Source organism: Chrysemys picta, chromosome 25, assembly GCF_011386835.1.
Source record: "Chrysemys picta bellii isolate R12L10 chromosome 25, ASM1138683v2, whole genome shotgun sequence".
Taxonomy (NCBI): Eukaryota; Metazoa; Chordata; order Testudines; family Emydidae; genus Chrysemys; species Chrysemys picta.
Window position 1 is genome coordinate 6,407,432 of NC_088815.1, and position 16,897 is coordinate 6,424,328.

At 45.1% G+C, this 16,897-nt stretch overlaps 2 protein-coding genes across 28 annotated transcripts in view; one reads left to right on the plus strand and one right to left on the minus strand.

Annotated features, from left to right (window-relative positions):
* DOT1L (DOT1 like histone lysine methyltransferase) overlaps positions 1–16,897 on the plus strand; it is a 105,310-nt gene that overhangs the window by 74,338 nt on the left and 14,075 nt on the right. For 8 of the 25 annotated variants that reach the window (XM_065578638.1, XM_065578639.1, XM_065578657.1 and 5 more), the window contains 9 exons: positions 795–1,279; positions 1,553–1,676; positions 2,671–2,817; positions 5,684–5,813; positions 7,467–8,083; positions 8,806–9,011; positions 10,963–11,027; positions 11,604–12,578; positions 13,692–14,313. In XM_065578638.1, the coding sequence (XP_065434710.1) occupies positions 795–1,279; positions 1,553–1,676; positions 2,671–2,817; positions 5,684–5,813; positions 7,467–8,083; positions 8,806–9,011; positions 10,963–11,027; positions 11,604–12,578; positions 13,692–14,278 (3,336 nt within the window). In that variant the 3' untranslated portion in view covers positions 14,279–14,313. Of the gene's footprint in view, positions 1–794; positions 1,280–1,552; positions 1,677–2,670; positions 2,818–5,683; positions 5,814–7,466; positions 8,084–8,805; positions 9,012–10,962; positions 11,028–11,603; positions 12,579–13,405; positions 13,495–13,691; positions 14,314–16,897 lie in introns of all 25 variants that reach the window. The other 17 variants (XM_065578661.1, XM_065578658.1, XM_065578647.1 and 14 more) reach the window with 10 other exon arrangements.
* The window catches only part of PLEKHJ1 (pleckstrin homology domain containing J1), a 34,771-nt gene continuing 23,050 nt past the window's right edge, over positions 5,177–16,897 (minus strand). For all 3 annotated transcript variants that reach the window (XR_010594957.1, XR_010594955.1, XM_065578670.1), the window contains one exon: positions 5,177–6,004. Coding sequence is in view for 1 of the 3 variants with exons in the window: in XM_065578670.1 (XP_065434742.1) it covers positions 5,969–6,004 (36 nt within the window). In the remaining 2 variants the exon portion in view is untranslated. The remainder of the gene's footprint in view (positions 6,005–16,897) is intronic.

The following is a 16,897-nucleotide window of genomic DNA, read 5'->3' on the forward strand; positions in this document are numbered from 1 at the left end:
TTTTTTTGCATTACATGACATTGGAACATAAACATGCTGCCATGGTAGTAGTATGACAAAATGATTAGAAGGTGGGTTGATAAAACTAGGAAGAACAAAGCTGCAGATAATCTTTCAGCTATATAAAGGGCAAATCATGGAAGTTTGCTTGGCCTCCGGTATTGCTCTGGGCTTCTGAACCCGAGCGTTGGTTTATCAGCTGTTCCCTGTGTCCTTAAAATGCTTTGTCTAGTGAAAAGGAAGGTCCTACTGGTTTTGTTCTATTTCATTCTGTTGCTCCTATATTGTATCTCCTGTGTGCGTGTCTCATGTCAGACATCACTTCCCATAGAAACATCTTGCCAAGAGGACCTTTCTTTTCGCAATGGGGTTGGTTCTCTTGGCTTCTCATAAGAAGTGGTAACCCAGTCCAAATGTGTTATCGGGCACATGGTTGAACACTCTTAGGATGGGGTGTCATTTTTCCCCTTCCCCCACCATCCAATAGTGTTAAATTAGGCTGTATTTTTATTTAAATCTGACTTTTTACAGACTCTTTATTGGAAATTGCCTGCCATGCTCTAGCAGATGTTCCCTAGTAGTCTGTTTGAACCTTCTTTTTTCTACCTGTACCTTTATTTCACAAATTCAGAGCGATGTATTGAAATTTGTTCTTTAAATCATAGATGGTTTGCTTTGAGTTATCACCAAAAAAGGGGACACTTTTTCTGAGAAGCATCTGGAAGGGAAAACTCCAAAATGTGGTATAATTTTTAGGTACAGTCTTTAATCTTTGTCCTCCTCTTCATTTAAAGATCAGCATTGTGGAGCTTGAGAAAAGTCAAAGGCAGCAGGAGCTCATGCAGCTGAAATCGTATATGCCTCCTGATGAGTCTCTGTCGGTTCAACTACGCAATAAAAACCGTTTAAGCCGTGAGCCCGAGGCTGATCACGGCAGATTCCAACTTGAGCTTGAGTGCTCTAAATTTCCTATGCCCCACATCAATGGCATGAGCCCTGAACTGTCCATGAATGGCCATGCTACTCCCTATGAAATCCATAATGCTCTTAGCAGGCCCTCTTCCAAGCAGAACACCCCTCAATACATGACCTCTCACCTGGACCAAGAAATAATTCCTTGCACCCCAAACCACAGCAACAGACAGAAGGTGGACAAGACAGCAAGCTTGTCCTTACCTGATTACACCAGGTTTTCCCCAGCTAAGATAGCCCTAAGGAGACACTTGAATCAGGACCATGCAGTCAATGGAAAAGCAACAACTAATGAGATACACCAGAGGTGAGAGTGGTCAGTTCCTGTGTTGGGAAATGCGGTGTGGTAATGCTTGTCGTGTTGCTGGCAATATACCTAGACAGTAGAAGAAAACAGGATCTCGGCCTAGATTTTAGCGTGGTAAAGCTTTGTGGCATAGTCATTTAACTGTAAAGTAGTATATCCAGCAATGCCAGTTTATCAGGTAAGCAAGGCAATAATGCCTTGAGTTTGTAATAGGAATTCATTTTGGACAAAGGGCACGAGAAGGAAAAAACTGACTGTACATCTTTGTTCCAGAGCTGACCATGTAAAAGAGAACGGCCTTACATATCCAAGCCCTGGCATTTCAAATGGCATAAAGCTGAGTCCTCAGGAAACTCGGCCCTCTTCCCCAGCGGCCTTACCGATTGCAGGCGAGAAGGTAAGGAACGCGTTGGCTTCTCTGCACAGAGCTGTCAATGGAAATGCTTCTGACGGAGCAAAGAAATAAAAGCTCTAGGCTAGAAGGTGTGGACTCCATCCTTTCTGGTAGCCATAGAAAAAGCCAACTCAGCATTGGGCATAACATGATATGGAAGATGTCCAAGACGTCAAAAGAAGGAACTGGATGGTGGAGAGAGTCTGGTTATGAACTAGGCTGGTAGTGACCAAAAGTTTTATTGCTATCAGATGCCTTTCACTGAACTCTGTAAAATGAGTAAGTGTTTTCCTCTAGTTCACTTAACCAATCCCACCTCACATCATCTAGGTGTTGGCCTCAGCAGAGAGGCTGAGGAGAGAATGTACCATGGAGTGTGAACAATCATCTCCCATGTAGAGGCTCCCATTCTGGAGCAGAGTGGAGGCACACTAGCGGGTGGCAGTGATAGGAGGGTTGCGCTGCTGCTGCCTGCTCTGTGTCTGTTCTGTGGAAGAGGGCTTCTGTCTACAGATTTGTCGGACAAGCACCTTTCGCCAGCAGCAAATCAATGTTTACACTTCTCATTGATGTAAATGTTAAGAAATAAGAGGCGGTGGATCCCCAAGCACGGGCAAGGATGTGGGGAAACAAGCTTTTGAAAACTCCGTCCCTTCCTCTCCCCCTTGAGGCCCACATTGGAGCCTCCATCCTTCCTGTCCAAGGTGATCTGGTTCAGATTCCTTTGGACACAGCCGTTAGTCTATGGTTGCAGTGGGTTGTTGGCTGAATTGATGTGCTGTCTTTGCAATACATCCAAACACCCTTTTCTTAGATTTGTTCCCATCAGGCAGCACGTTCTATACGACAGCAAAGTGCCTGGGGAAAAATGCATACAGCTTATATTTATATAAAAATGTCAACATATGCTGAGAAGTAGCAGGGTTTGGTCATTGTTGGGGAAACTCACTAGTGAGTAACAAGCCCCCTTTGAAACAGGCTGCCTTTGTGTTTGCAGGTTTTGCGAGAGAGGACTTCTGCGAGTAATGGAGAAACTATCACCAGCCTACCTATCAGTATTCCTCTCAGCACGGTGCAGCCCAATAAACTCCCTGTTAGTATCCCTCTGGCCAGCGTAGTCCTACCTAGCCGTGTTGAGAAGGTGGTGAGTAAGGGATTGTCAACACTTTCCATCCCTAACCAAAAACCAAACTGGGGAAATAATCGTATACCATGCACCAGAATCCTGGCCAGGACGTTGAGCTAGCATACCCTTGATGCTTTTGGAGTGACTGCTGATGCTGTCTGCCTGGATCTTGGACAGTTATTTTCCTAGAGTATGTTAGACCAGCATGTGTCCTGGACAGGGAGAGAGATGAAGTCCCTGCCCCCAAACAACTTACGTCCTGAATCTATAGCATGCTGGAGAGGCAGGCGTAGCCTGAGGGGTAGGATGTGGGCCTATGAGTGAGGAATCCCAAGTGCTAATTTCAGCTCAGCCATTGACTTCCTATGTGACACCGGGCAAATGAGTGTCTGTCTTGGTTTGCTCATTGGTATAATGGGGCTACCTCATGTGGGTGCTGAGGTTGAGTTTGCGCAGTGTTTTGAAATTGTCACACGCCAAGCATGAGCTGTTGCAGTATCTTTTCAGCTTTCACAACTGGAAATGTTTTGGGACTCTTTTTTCTTGTAATCTCAGCAGACCTATGCTGGTGCGTGTTCCCAGGGGAAAGAGCATGAAAAGGACAGTGGGGGAGGGAGGATCAGTGCTTGAGAGACCAGGGATGTAAGGCATCCAGTTCCCTCCAGTGTTTCTGCCAAAGGGGATTCCAGTAGATTACTAAGGAGCATTCACTGCCTTTCTGTGGGAAGCATGGATTTGGAATCCACCTGAATGGTAGTGGAGGGAAGAGGAGGGTTAATGGTTCCCTTCTCAGCCCATTGAACCATCTCAAACTGGCTGGATGCTTCCCAGTTTGTGACCACCAGTGTGGTCTTTGAGTCCCCTCCAGCAGTTTACCAGTGCAGCCTTGTGCAGCAACATACAATTGGACATAAACTTCCCACCCCCCGTAGCCCGCTTTCTGGCACGGGAGAGGGAAAGATCTCTCCAGCCTGAGATCATGTATCCCATGGCCCCTGCCAGCCTCCCTCTTGTACTTCCTTCATGTCCTTTAACTGTTCCCGGTTGATTGCTCTTATTAGCACCCATCCCCCCCAATTAAATCCACTCGGGGTGGGGGTGAGGGGAGCTAGTACCTTAGCGGCTAGAGTGCTGGGTCAGCTCCTAGCACTCTGTCACAGGGAGTTCTTTCTTTGATGAACTAAAGAAGGGATTATTACACAGATGCCAGAGCCAGCTGCAGTTGGAGGGTATTGTAGTCTGACTCCCCGTGTCCCTTCTCCTAGCAAAAGGCCTTGCAGCTGTGTTGGAGAGCCCCGTTGTTTTGGTTCCAGGCAGACACATCTCTTAAAATGGAGGAAGGTGGCATCGGTACAGAATTACACTGCTGCCCTTGGGAGTTAGGGCTGCCTTTGGGAAATACCCCTTGCTAATAACTGGTCTGGCAAAGGGAGAGCTTGATTCTGAAGTCTGAGCACCTACAATGTGTGCATATGTGTATGTACATATACTGGGCTACTCAGCTGGTGTAGTGTGGGATAGTTCCATGGAACTCAGCGGGCCTGTGCTGACTTGCATCAGGTGGGAATCTGGCGCTCTCTTTAGTGTTCCTGATGGCTTATTCATCATGGAGGCATTTTGAGAACAGAAATACTCAGGATGACACCATGCGGTCTGTCTGTGTGCAGTTCTCACTGATTTCAGGGGAGCTGTGTGTGTGAACTGAGGGTACGATACAGCCTTTGTTTCTTTTCCCATCTACACTAAAACTATGGATTGAGGGACCTCCTTACGACGCAGTTGTCCTGAGTCAAAGGCACTTGGATGTGTTTGTACAGCCACCACCACATTGGGATCCTGGTCCATGACACTGGCTTGTAGATGCTAACACAATATAAATAATATTAAAAGTTGTAGTGTAGATGGGATCTAACTGTGTCCCATAACTGGGCTAACCCCTTGAATAGTCCAAACCTCTAACCCAGTGGTGGAATGCCCTTAGGTCGTGTCTAACCAATCACCATTAACGATGATGTAGCTGCACTAGGTTTGTCCCCTAATCCAAACAGGGATCTGTGGCTTGGTTATAGCTGCAGGCATTGATGGGACCAAAGGGTAAACCATTCTACACATTTTTGAGTTCACCCTTTGTTCCTCAAAGGAGAGGAATCGCTTCAGTCCCTTTCTTCTCTTTGGCTTGTGAGCACAGGTCATGGGCTTGTCTAACACCTGAGTTTCTCAGGTCCCTGGGAACCCTGTCAAAACAAGCACTTTCTTGTGCTTTTGAAAAATACGGCATTGTATGTGAAACCAGCAATTCTAGAAACAAACTACAGCACAGTAGCCGGAAGGCTACTGAGGCTCTGGAATTACTGGAGGACTCTTAATTTGTGCAGCAATACATTCCTAGTTACATGAGGTCAGAGACTGTCATTTTTATTCCAGGTGCCAGATTTTTTTTTTTTTTTGGTGGGCAGTGGAATATTCCTTGTGCATGGACAATGACGTTTCAGGAGATGATCAGATGAAGCCCCTGGGATCCTACAGTGCAGTCCAGGGCCTGGCTCTCACTGCTAATACCAAAGGTGTGGTCTGCAGAGAGGTCATGTCTCAGTATGCAGCGATGCATTATGGTGGAAAGATTATTACATGTTTGGACATGATATCTCTGCAGGCTACATGAAACCAGATGCAGCAAGATGCCGATGCAGCTCTTGGTTTGATGATGTTTGGGCAGCCTGGAGTTAAACTGTAATTTTCTGAAACTATACAAAGTCTAGAAGGTTTAGGGAATCCAGAGGGATTTAAAGTCACAAACCTACAAATGCCCATGAATTCTGTTAAATGAACAGCACTTGAACAAACTTCCTGGACTGAAGTGCCTTTGTTTTTTCACCTCCTCCAGAGAAGCACACCTAGTCCAGTTCATCAGAATCGAGACTCGTCGTCAACACTTGAAAAACAGTATGGTGCTAGTTCTCATAATGGCATAAGCAATGCTGCTGGAAATAAGCCACTGGCTTTGGCTACCTCAGGTAATGAACTCTCCTCTACGGAACCTCCATGTCTCTTAGCAATAACTCTTCATTATGTGTGTTTGAGCTTTTGGGCGCTTGGGATTGAGAGCCCCTGGTGCTGCAGAGAGCTGGATGTATGGTACAGTTTCATATCGAGGTTGAATCTTCCTGGGTTAAGGAGGAGGACCTGGATTGAGGGTATAGTAGGGCTGAAAAACACAATGAAGGGAAGGGTAATTCATTGGTGGAAACATATGGGTGTGGCAGTTCAGAAAAAAGAATCACAAACCAAGATGGGCAGTGTGTTCCTTTTGGTCAGTCCTGAACACCCAGTGCGAGAAGTCCCCCTTAAGCTTTCTTCCAGCATCTGTATAGATTCAATTTACTCATATCCAACTGCATGCCCATTTGTGACCCCTCTTCTCCTCCTGATTCTCCTCGCTGCAGTTGCTATGTGGAATGCTGGCAGACCATTGCCTCTAGCTCTTTCTCTCATTAGCACAAATAAAGGATGGAACAGATGGTCTCCCCACCCTTGGGGAAATCCTACCTCCATCTGTACCACTGTGGTGGATCCGGTTGTTCCCCAGTAATCTGAGCACATTCCCAAAGGGAACCCTGGCACAGAGAAATGAGTCAGGCCTTTCTCGGGAGTCTGGAAAGACAGCTGTTGACTTTGTGTCTGCCACTCTCAACAATAGGGAGCTTAGCGAACCCACTACACTCCATTCAAGGGGCAGGAGCAGTTTCCCCAAAACCACTCAGAGACCCTTTATTCAGACTTCTTAGGACCAGTGAGTGCCACTTCAGCATAGCCTGCAGGAAGTGCTCTTCCACAGCTGTATCCTCATCAGACTGGCACTGTCCTTCTTCTTCTGTGCTCCCCACCCTCAGGGCCTCTGTTCTGATTAACATCCTTTCAGCAGACAAGGGCTGAAGGCAGCTCCCTCTGAAGCCAATTCTAGTCAATGCTGCAGAGTAACATAGGGTTCCCAGCTCCCCTTAGTCCCAACTATCCAAGGAAAGAAGGCCCTATCTAAATTCCATGCATGATGCATTGCTGCAGATACTTAATGAACTTCATTACTCCCCTTTCCCTCAACTTCCACATAGGTTCCTTCAGTCCCCTGACTTCCTGAATATCCACCACAGTTTTCTCCCTGCTTCCTTTTGGTTTGAGCTATGGGGAGGGGCAAGGTGTGCTGATGACAGTCTCTTTGGAAAGAAACTGGCTGATTCTTGCTGTGTGGTTGACTAGCTAGAGGAAAGGGCTGGGAGCAGAGAGGTTCTTGGGTTCTAATCCAAGGTGAGCATCTTATCCGGAGAAGGCACTTGAGTTGTGACAAAAATTGGGTTAAAAGCAGGACACTTGCATGTTGTGTATGAACTTTTGTGAGTCAGTAGAAGGGAGCAGAGGGAACTGACAAATCTGACTTAATTCACCAACACATACAGCTATGTTCTTGGCTTCACTGTGTGATGGGCAGCCTTGCAGAGGTCAATACATCGTATGATGCAGATGACTGGGAGTTATTGCTTGGCCAGAATTGCCAGTTAATCTAATACAGATAGGATAGTTGAACACTCGGACATATCCCAGAGATTTAGTCTCACTAGCACTGGAAGGGATACGTCATTGCTTCTGTTTAGTGACACTTTCCCTTTCCACAGGTTTTTCATATTCTTCTGGCTCCATGGCAGTTAATGGAACTCTTTCAAACAGCCCCGCCCACCTTAACCATAGTGTTGATCAGGCAGCTGCGGACGACTCTGGGAGTTTGTTTAACTCGGTAGGGTCTCGGAGCTCCACTCCACAATACCCTTCTTTGCTAATGATGCAGTCACGGAACTCTGGGCAGAACTCCCCGGCTCACCAGCACTCAGCAAGCCCCAAGTTAAATGGTGCCTCCCAGAGCATGGTAGGGGTACTGCAGTACGTGGATGCTCAGAAGATGTTTGCCGAAGGAACAAAGGGGGAACTTCAGCCTGATGCCGCCTTTTCCGATCCTGAGAATGAGGCCAAGAGAAGAATCATCTTCACAATCTCTCCTGGTACAGGAAGTATAAAACAGTCTCCGTCTAACAAGCACAGTCCCCTGACAGCAAGCATTCGGATGGACTGTGGCCAAGCATACATGCAGGATGGGAAGAAACGAGGGCGAAGGAAGAGATCCTCCACAGGGAATCTAAACATGAACTCCGGGGTGTCCCCTAAACGCAAATCCTTACCAACTGTGGCTGGACTCTTCACTCAGCCTTCAGGCTCACCACTTAATATAAACTCAATGGTAAGGAAAAGAATGATGGGAGTTGCGGTTAAATGTAGGTATGTTTGGCATGTCAGTACTGTACATTGTTACAGGTTTGGTGTTCTGGACTGTAGCATAAAAAACCCATGTGAACATGTTACTCTAAGAGCCAACAGGTTGTTGAAAGTTACAATGATCCATTTAGTTGTAGTTACAGAATCTTTTAAGTCCTCTTAACTTCCCCTCAAAAAATTATATTAAGTATTAAACAGAATCTTTAACAAAATGATTCTGATTCTCCAAGTGATCGTGAAACACATTTGCTTATAGTGAAATCTAAATTTTACCCCGTGTAAAATAAATTAACTGACTTGAGTGCTTACGTCCCATTGACTTTAAGCAAATGCTATTCAGTAAGTGTTATCATAAAACACATGGCGGATGTTCCTAATGAGGACCTGTAGGTTGTATTCATCATGTCATCAGAAATTGATATTTGAGGTGAAATGTTCTTGCCCTATTTTCATGCATTTAACTGCCTAGTTTTATCATCTTCAAGGTCAAGTATTCAGCCATGAAAGCTCAGAAAGACAGCCAAGCATTGTGCAGGGATTTTAGGGTTGTGACATTGAAGCATAGCATGACCCTTGGTGTTAAACACTAAGCTAGTCTTAAAGCTGAGCGTGAGTGAATATTGTCTTATGAAGTTCTTTACTAAAAGAATATTTTCATCTTTAACATTTTTTTTCTTCCCACCCCAGGTCAATAACATTAATCAGCCTTTAGAAATAACAGCCATTTCCTCCCCTGAAAACTCCCTGAAGAACTCTCCTGTTCCCTACCAGGACAATGACCAGCCTCCAGTGCTGAAGAAAGAGAAGCCCCTGATTCAGACCAACGGTGTTCATTACTCGCCACTGACTTCGGATGAAGAACAGGGATCGGAAGATGAGCACAATAGCACCAGGTGAATATAACTGTATCGATGTCAGGTCAGCAGCTTTATCTGATCTGAAGATGCAGCTCTCTAGGCTAGAGTCATGGATGCAAGGCCTGGTCTGTTAGATCTTTGTACTTGGAGAACTATCTCATGAACCCATGCTGCTTGTCAGCCAGAGTTTGTTTTCAGCATTATATATATTGTGTACTTTAGTAGCTAACATCTCTTGATAAACAGTGAAGGTGTTGGAAAGCAGAATGAGCATAGGGAACCTACTCCTAGCTGGGTTTTTAATGCTTGCAGTGGGTGGCTTTGTTTGGGAGAATGAGCATAAACTTTGCAGGAGTGCTAACTTCAGCATCCTGACCAAGTCCCACCTTTTAGGTAATTTTTGGCTAAGAAAATTCCCACTTCCATTTCAACTTGAGATAGAGTTCTTCACTTCCTATTCCAAACTGTTGTGTAACATTGCTCTATGTTGTTAAGCACTGTCACGTTCTTCCCCATTTGTGGGTGCAGTAATTGCTCCGTGTATGTGAAGCATTTTAAGAGTAAAGGTGCTGTAAATCTGGCTGCCTGAGGAAGGAAAAAAGCAATGAAATGTTCCATGAATAAGTATTCTTGATATGTAGGTAAAATTCCATTACAACCTCTGTTCAGAGTCTGGTAGCTTATTTCTTGGTAATGATAAATTCCACTAGTACGGTGGTTCTCAGCCAGGGGTACACATACCCCTGGGTGTACACACAGGTCTTCCAGAGGGTACATCAAGTCATCTAGATATTTGCCTAGTCTTACAACAGGCTACGTAAAAAGCACTAGCAAAGTCCGTACAAGCTAAAATTTCATACAGACAATGACTTGTTTATACTGCTCTATATACTATACACTGAAATGGAAGTACAACATTTATGTTCCAATTGATTTATTTTATAATTATAGGGTAAAATGAGAGAGTCAGCAGTTTTTCAGTAATAGTGTGCTGTGACAGAATGTTGGGAATCCTTAAGAAAGGGATAGATAATAAGACAGAAAATATCATATTGCCTCTTCATAAATCCATGGTACGCCCACATCTTGAATGCTGTCTGCAGATGTGGTTGCCCCATCTCAAAAAAAATCTATTGGAAATGGAAAAGATTCAGAAAAGGGCAATAAAAATGATTAGGGATATGGAATGGCTGCTGTATGAGGAGAGATTAATAAGACTGGGACTTTTCATCTGGAAAAGAGACGACTAAGGGAGGATATGATAGAGGTCTATAAAATCATGATTGGTGTGGAGAAAGTAGATAAGGAAGTGTTATTTACTCCTTCTCATAACACAAGAACTAGGGGTCACCAAATGAAATTAATAGGCAGCAGGTTTAAAACAAACAAAAGGAGGTATTTTTTCATACAGCACACAGTCAACGTGTGGAACTCTTTGCCAGAGGATGTTGTGAAGGCCAAGACTATAACAGGGTTCAAAAAAGAACTAGATAAGTTCATGGAGGATAGGTCCATCAACGGCTATTAGCCAGGATGGGCAGGGATGGTGTCCCTAACCTCTGTTTGCCGGAAGCTGGGAATGGGTAACAGGGGATGGATCACTTGAGGATTACCTGTTCTGTTCATTCCCTCTGGGGCACCTAGTATTGGCCACTGTTGGAAGACAGGATACTGGGCTAGATGGACCTTTGGTCTGACCAAATATGGCCGTTCTTATGACACTTTTATATTTTTATATCTGATTATGTAAGCAAGTAGTTTTTAAGTGAGGTGTAACTTGGGGGTTTGTGAGACAAATCAGACTCCTGAAATGGGTACAATAGTCTGGAAAGGTTGAGAGACAATGAACTAGTAAGTTTGCATCGTACATTTTTAAATTAGTTGGGTAGACACAGAAACCTAAAAATCAAGAGGTAAGTCATAGGGGTAACTCAGTAACAGCAAGACTTCAAGAAGCACTGTGTAAGTAATTTTCTTTTCTTACTAGAATTGAGAGGAAAATTGCAACGATATCATTGGAAAGCAAATCTCCACAGAAGACTATTGAAAATGGTAAGTTTGGGGAATGTTAACCGTCCATTTCAATGCATTGTGCTGCCTGCTGCCCTGTGGTTTTTAGACCATCAATTGATAAGCAGGCTTGTGGCATATAGCAGACATGCCTTTCAAAGCAGAGGTCTATGCTAATACAGTTCCTTCAGGGGATTGCCTTCATCACAATACAAACTTTGGGGCCATCTCTTTATAGTTGGTTGCGTCAAAAGCCCTTTTAAATTTATGGGCACAGGTTGTAGTCCTGACTGTTGGCACCGGGGATAAAGCTATGGGTGGAATAAAGCATTTTAGAGGGATTTACTTTTTTCCTAGACAAGGATGCCTGACCAATTTTTGGCTAGGCTTGTGTCTGATTTGAAGGCTGATGTTAATCTGCTCTTCCAATAGTCTAATCAGTCCTTCGAGATGCATTTACCTAGGGTCATAGAGGGATTAATCGCTGCTGTGAACTTTCTCCCTATGTGTTCAGAAAGCAGAATCAGCTATTGAAATGAGTTAGTTGTTGGACAGATTTTGCTTACTGAAGATTAAATGAATTATTTATTGATGCATGCAACCCTTCTTCCAAACTAGGTGGCAGTTTAGCTGGGAGGAGACAAGCACAAACCAGTGAGAACATGAATAGCAGTAAATGGAAGTCTACCTTTTCACCAATTTCTGACATCAACCTGACCAAAACTACCGATAGCCCATTGCAGGCTGTTTCATCTCTGAGCCAGAATTCCCTGTTTGCCTTTAGGCCGTCCTCTGAGGATGGCATGGCCATCGATGCCAAAATTGCAGCACACACACGGAAAAACATCACCATGTCCTCCTCTGGGACGGACGGACTCAGCCCCAATACAAACTCCACTAATGGATCCATGTATAACGGTGGACTGACCACAGACATCGGTTTACACAGCTTTATTGATGGTGCTTCTCTTCCTCATAAGACTTCAGATGTGACGACCCTCAACTCCTCTTTGGGTTTTCAGTCACAGAGGAGCAAAGATGTGGGGATTTTGGAGACAAACCCCTTTTTGAACAAGAGGCAGCTTGAAGGCCTAGGCAGCATGAAAGGAGAAGACTTAAACCGGTCAGGGGTCAAAAGTAAAGAGATCAGTGAATTAACCATTCGTCCAGGGGCGGCTTCTGAAAAAAGTTCCTTGCAGCACAATGGCAAGGTCGGCAAAGGACGGGACCGAGATGTGGAGTTTAAAAACGGCCACAACCTTTTCATTTCTGCTGCTGCTGTATCTTCTGGTGGCCTTCTCAATGGCAAAAGCCTTTCCACTGGTGTCTCATCTGCAGGCAACCCAGCACCTTCTGTTCAGACGCATCATCCTTTCTTAAACACATTGACCACTGGATCGCAGTTCCCCCTGGGCCCCATGGCTTTGCAGGCAAACCTCAACTCGGTCACAAACGCCTCAGTATTGCAGTCCTTATTTAATTCCATGCCAGCTGCTGCCAGTCTGGTCCACGTGTCATCAGCTGCAACCAGACTGACTAACTCTCATGCTATGGGGAACTTCTCTTCTGGGGTTACAGGTGGAACAGTTGGAGGTAGGCAGAACTTTGTTTCTCTGGTATAAGGGCAGGGCTAGAGGAAAACGTGGCCATGTTTCTCTCCAGGTACCAAACCCTTTCACTTCTGCAGGAGGTGGAGCAGCTCTGCCTTGGATTGACTCTATCCTGCATCTCTCATGACTGATGGAATAATCAGCTTTCTTTCTGCTAGATGAACATAGAACTAAACATTAAAGGAAATGGGAATGCACCTCGATGTTCTGATTTCATAACATGTGGTCGTGGCAGTTGTCACTATACTGGAACTAGCTTAGGTCTCCCTGCAGGTCTAAAGGTTTAACGTGCCATGCTGCCCTCTCTGAACAGTTAAGGATATCTGACTTGTCAGCTTCAGTGAAGGTTGAGATTAGGACATAAGATTTCTCCCCCTCCCCCATCCCCACCCTCTTCCTTGTTCGTGCTGAATATCCGTATCCTTTTCAGATGAGATGCTGATGGGATTTGTGTAGGATTCGGCTGGCTCTTGAACTGACACTGATAAGAGAACGTTTCTGTGCCAGGAATGGCAAATGCCATGTGCACCTCTAGCATTCTGTGCTGCTGTTCTCGTGAGACAAACTAGTGGAAGCAGATAGGAAAGAATCTTCCTTTAACCCCGTAGTATTGGCAGGTTCAGACAGTTTCTGCCCATAATCATTCATGCACCATGTCGGGAAATCCTAACTCTCACCTCGTAGCGTTTTAGATTTGCTGGACATACACTCTCTGCCCTTGCAGCCTTGTAAGTGGGTAAGCAGGAGGAAACAGCGGTCATTTGAGTCTTCAGATAAAGAACTCTAGTGACTGGGTAATCTCATCAAAAGGTTACCCGTGTGGCGTAGAATCAAAAGTTCTGCTTTCTCTTGGGTCTGGCCATTGTTCCCCACGGCATACGCAGGCTGGCAGTCGGAAGGTAAGTGACTCTCTTGTACCTCCTGGCCTGCACCCATTATCTCTCATTGCTTGCTGCTATCTCATGCTGCATATTTTGTATGGGGCTGTAACTGCTATAATTTTTGCTTTTTTTGGCTTGTTTTGTTTCTCTCGTCACTTGTGACTGTACAAAGCCCATCTGCTGAAGCTGAGTTTTTTTTTTTCTCCTGTTTGCAGGTATTTTTAACCATGCGGTGCCTTCTGCCTCCTCTTCTCATCAGTTTGGAGCCAGTTTCAGCAGCAGTGCTGTTTCTAGCAGCACAATGCTAAGCTTAAACCCTCTGCAGGCTGTGGCCAGCACCTCATCCTTCCAGTCCCCCTCCTCTAGCTTAGTAACGTCGAGTGAGAACAGAGCTGCCCAGCACCTAAACAGAGTGCCAGTGCAGACTGTGTTTCATACCCCTCCTCCACCCCCTCCTAACGTTTCATTACCTCCTCCTCCTCCATTACTCGCTTCTAACTCTGAGCCTGCGCTTCTGCAGAACTTGCCGTCCATCCCAGCTAACGATGCTTTTTTACCATCCTCGTCCGCTGCTTCTGTCCAATCTGCTAATGCTTCTTTGTCTATTAAGCTAGCTTCTCTTCAGCACAAAACTTCCCGTCCCTCCTTTACAGTCCATCACCCACCTCTGCCCCGTTTGGCGCTGGCACAGACCGCGCCCATGATCCCGCAGTCCAACGCAACTGGCACGTCCGCTATGTGGGTTACACTTGGCATGCAGTCTCCTTATGCTTCGCACCTTTCTGGGGTTAAGCCGCGATAAAGAGCTTGCTTAGCTAACAGTTCTTATTTTGTAAGGTAAGGCTAGAGAAAACAGGAGGTTTGTACAAGATACTAAATGACCTTCCTTTCCTTTTCAGCCAACAGCCCATAACTGAGCTTGGAAGTGGGGTGGGGACAGGTTCTTTGACATAGAGCGATCCCAGTAAAATTTGGAGAGCAGGTAATCTCAAGGCAGAGAGGGGAGACACCGAAGCGCCACGGTTTTGGGAGTCAGGATTTCTCGACACACTGAGTGCTCACGATGGTAACTCATCTGATATCCAGGAACGTTGTGTTCAGGCTGGGGTAGCAGCAATTACCGATTTACGTTATTTGAAGCAACGTTTCCTGCGGTATCATGGCTTGAATACTTTAGAAAATGTGCTGCTCTGAGAGCGTGAGAAAAATTAGGAAGAGAAGCTGATTGTTCATATTTTCCAAGCATCTGTCTTGATATACATACAGCCCTGCAGGGGTTTGCTGCCTATTCTACGTTTTGCAGGGTTATCTCCCTCACAGCAGGGTGTGCTCCCGTTCAGGTTGGCATGTCATTACCTTGCATGGTGCTGCTGCTGTGACATTAGGTGGCAGCGTGGTAATGTTTTTGTGGCATCGTACCAAATTTGCCCTATATGGCTAACAAAGGAGAACTCAAGGTCATAGGCTACTTTTTTTTTTTTTCTTGGAAACAACTGAGTAAGGATGATCTAGTGGAGGGTTGCAGATTTTTTTTGGAGATATACCCATCTCCTAGAACTGGAAGGGGCCCCGAAAGGTCATAGAGTCCAGCCCCCTGCCTTCACTAGCAGGACCAAGTACTGATTTTGCCCCAGATCCCTAAATGGCCCCCTCAAGGATTGAACTCACAACCCTGGGTTTAGCAGGCCAAGGCTCAAACCACTGAGCTATCCCTCCCCCCGGGATAAACCGAGTGTTGTGGACAATGGAGTTACAAAAGCATCCTGCTGACTCGTGTCTGCCTCCTAGTGGCAACCTGATCTAATCATTCTCTGTATAATCAGCCTGTGATTATAATTTGAATTACATAAGAATAAAGCAGGAAGTCTGCTCCCCGTCCCCCATAGGTAAAGCACTAACAGATTGCGTCAGCCATCGGGCTGTTGCTTGCCTTGGTAGTCTTTGGCTTGCTAGATTGCCTATGCTAGATTAAAAGAACGAGGAGTGCTTGTGGCACTTTAGAGACTAACAAATTTATTTGGGCATAAGCTTTTGTGGGCTAAAATCCACTTCATCAGATGCATGCAGTGGAAAATACAGTAGGAAGATAGATATAGATATATACACAGAGAACATGGAAAAAATGGGTGTTGCCATACCAACTCTAACGAGACTAATCAATTAAGGTGGGCTATTAGCAGCTGGAGAAAAAAGGCACTGAATTTAGCTGTATGAAGTGGAAATCCATCAACTTCATGAAAAAACTCGTATGAAATGGGCCATCCTGATTATCACTACAAAAGTGTTTTTTTCTCCTGCTGATAATAGCCCACCTTAACTGATTAGTCTTGTTAAGAGTTTGTATGGCAACCCCCATTTTGTGTGTGTCTGTCTGTCTGTCCCCCTACTGTATTTTCTACTGCATGCATCTGATGAAGTGGGCTGTAGCCCACGAAAGCTTATGTCCAAATAAATTTGTTAGTCTCTAAGATGCCACAAGGACTCCTTGTTCTTTTTGCTGATACAGACGAACGCGGCTACCACTCTGAAACCTGTCACTATGCTAGGTTAGTTAGCGGAATACCCTGGGCTAAAATCTAGCCCAAGCTAAGTAAGGAATGAGGCTGTGGAAGAGAGAAAAACCTCTGGAAGGTGTGCGCACGCATGCATGTCAGCAAAGCAAGTGTTAAAGAATCTTTCAGAGCAGCTGCAGAATAATATGCACTACCCGAAAGTCACATAGTGTCATTATGCAAACCTTTGCTTCTATAATGCAGTTCAGGATTGCATAGTTAAGCCAATATTAGGCAACACCAGCCCTCCTGCAGGTCCTTGATGCTGTTGCTATCCTGTGGTACAGAAGAACATCCAGTAGAGGGTAACACCCTTTGCCTTTTGTGGCATTTGACTAAATTTCAGGACACCTCAGATTCTTGTCAAACACTTTGCACGTAGATAGTGTGTTCATCATCAAATTGTTCTCCAAATGTGATCAAATCCTCACAACACCCATGTGACATAGGTAAGTTACCTCCAGATTTGCAGATGGGGGAAGCTGAAGCAGAGAAAGTAACTTGCCTAGAGCTGCAGCAGCAGTTGGTGTCAGCGTACGATGTAAACAGTCATGAAATTTAAAGTGGAATAGGGTAGTGGCTGGAAAATAGGCTTGAGGAAACGGGGGCTGTGGATGGAAACTTGAATTTGGAGAGGAGGGGTGTGAATAGAATGGGAGGGATTTTTTATGAATATTTTTTTATTAGAAAATGCCAGTTTGTCAAAATTGAAACTTTTTGCCGAAAGGCATTGGTTTAGACAAAGCTGTCATCTGGAAGGTGTCTCAAGTTGCAGGGGAAGAAATCCACTCCCCAGAATAATCAGCTAGACAGGGCACTCACCTAGGATGTGGGAGATCTGGGTTCGGACAGGGTCTTGAACCTGTCTC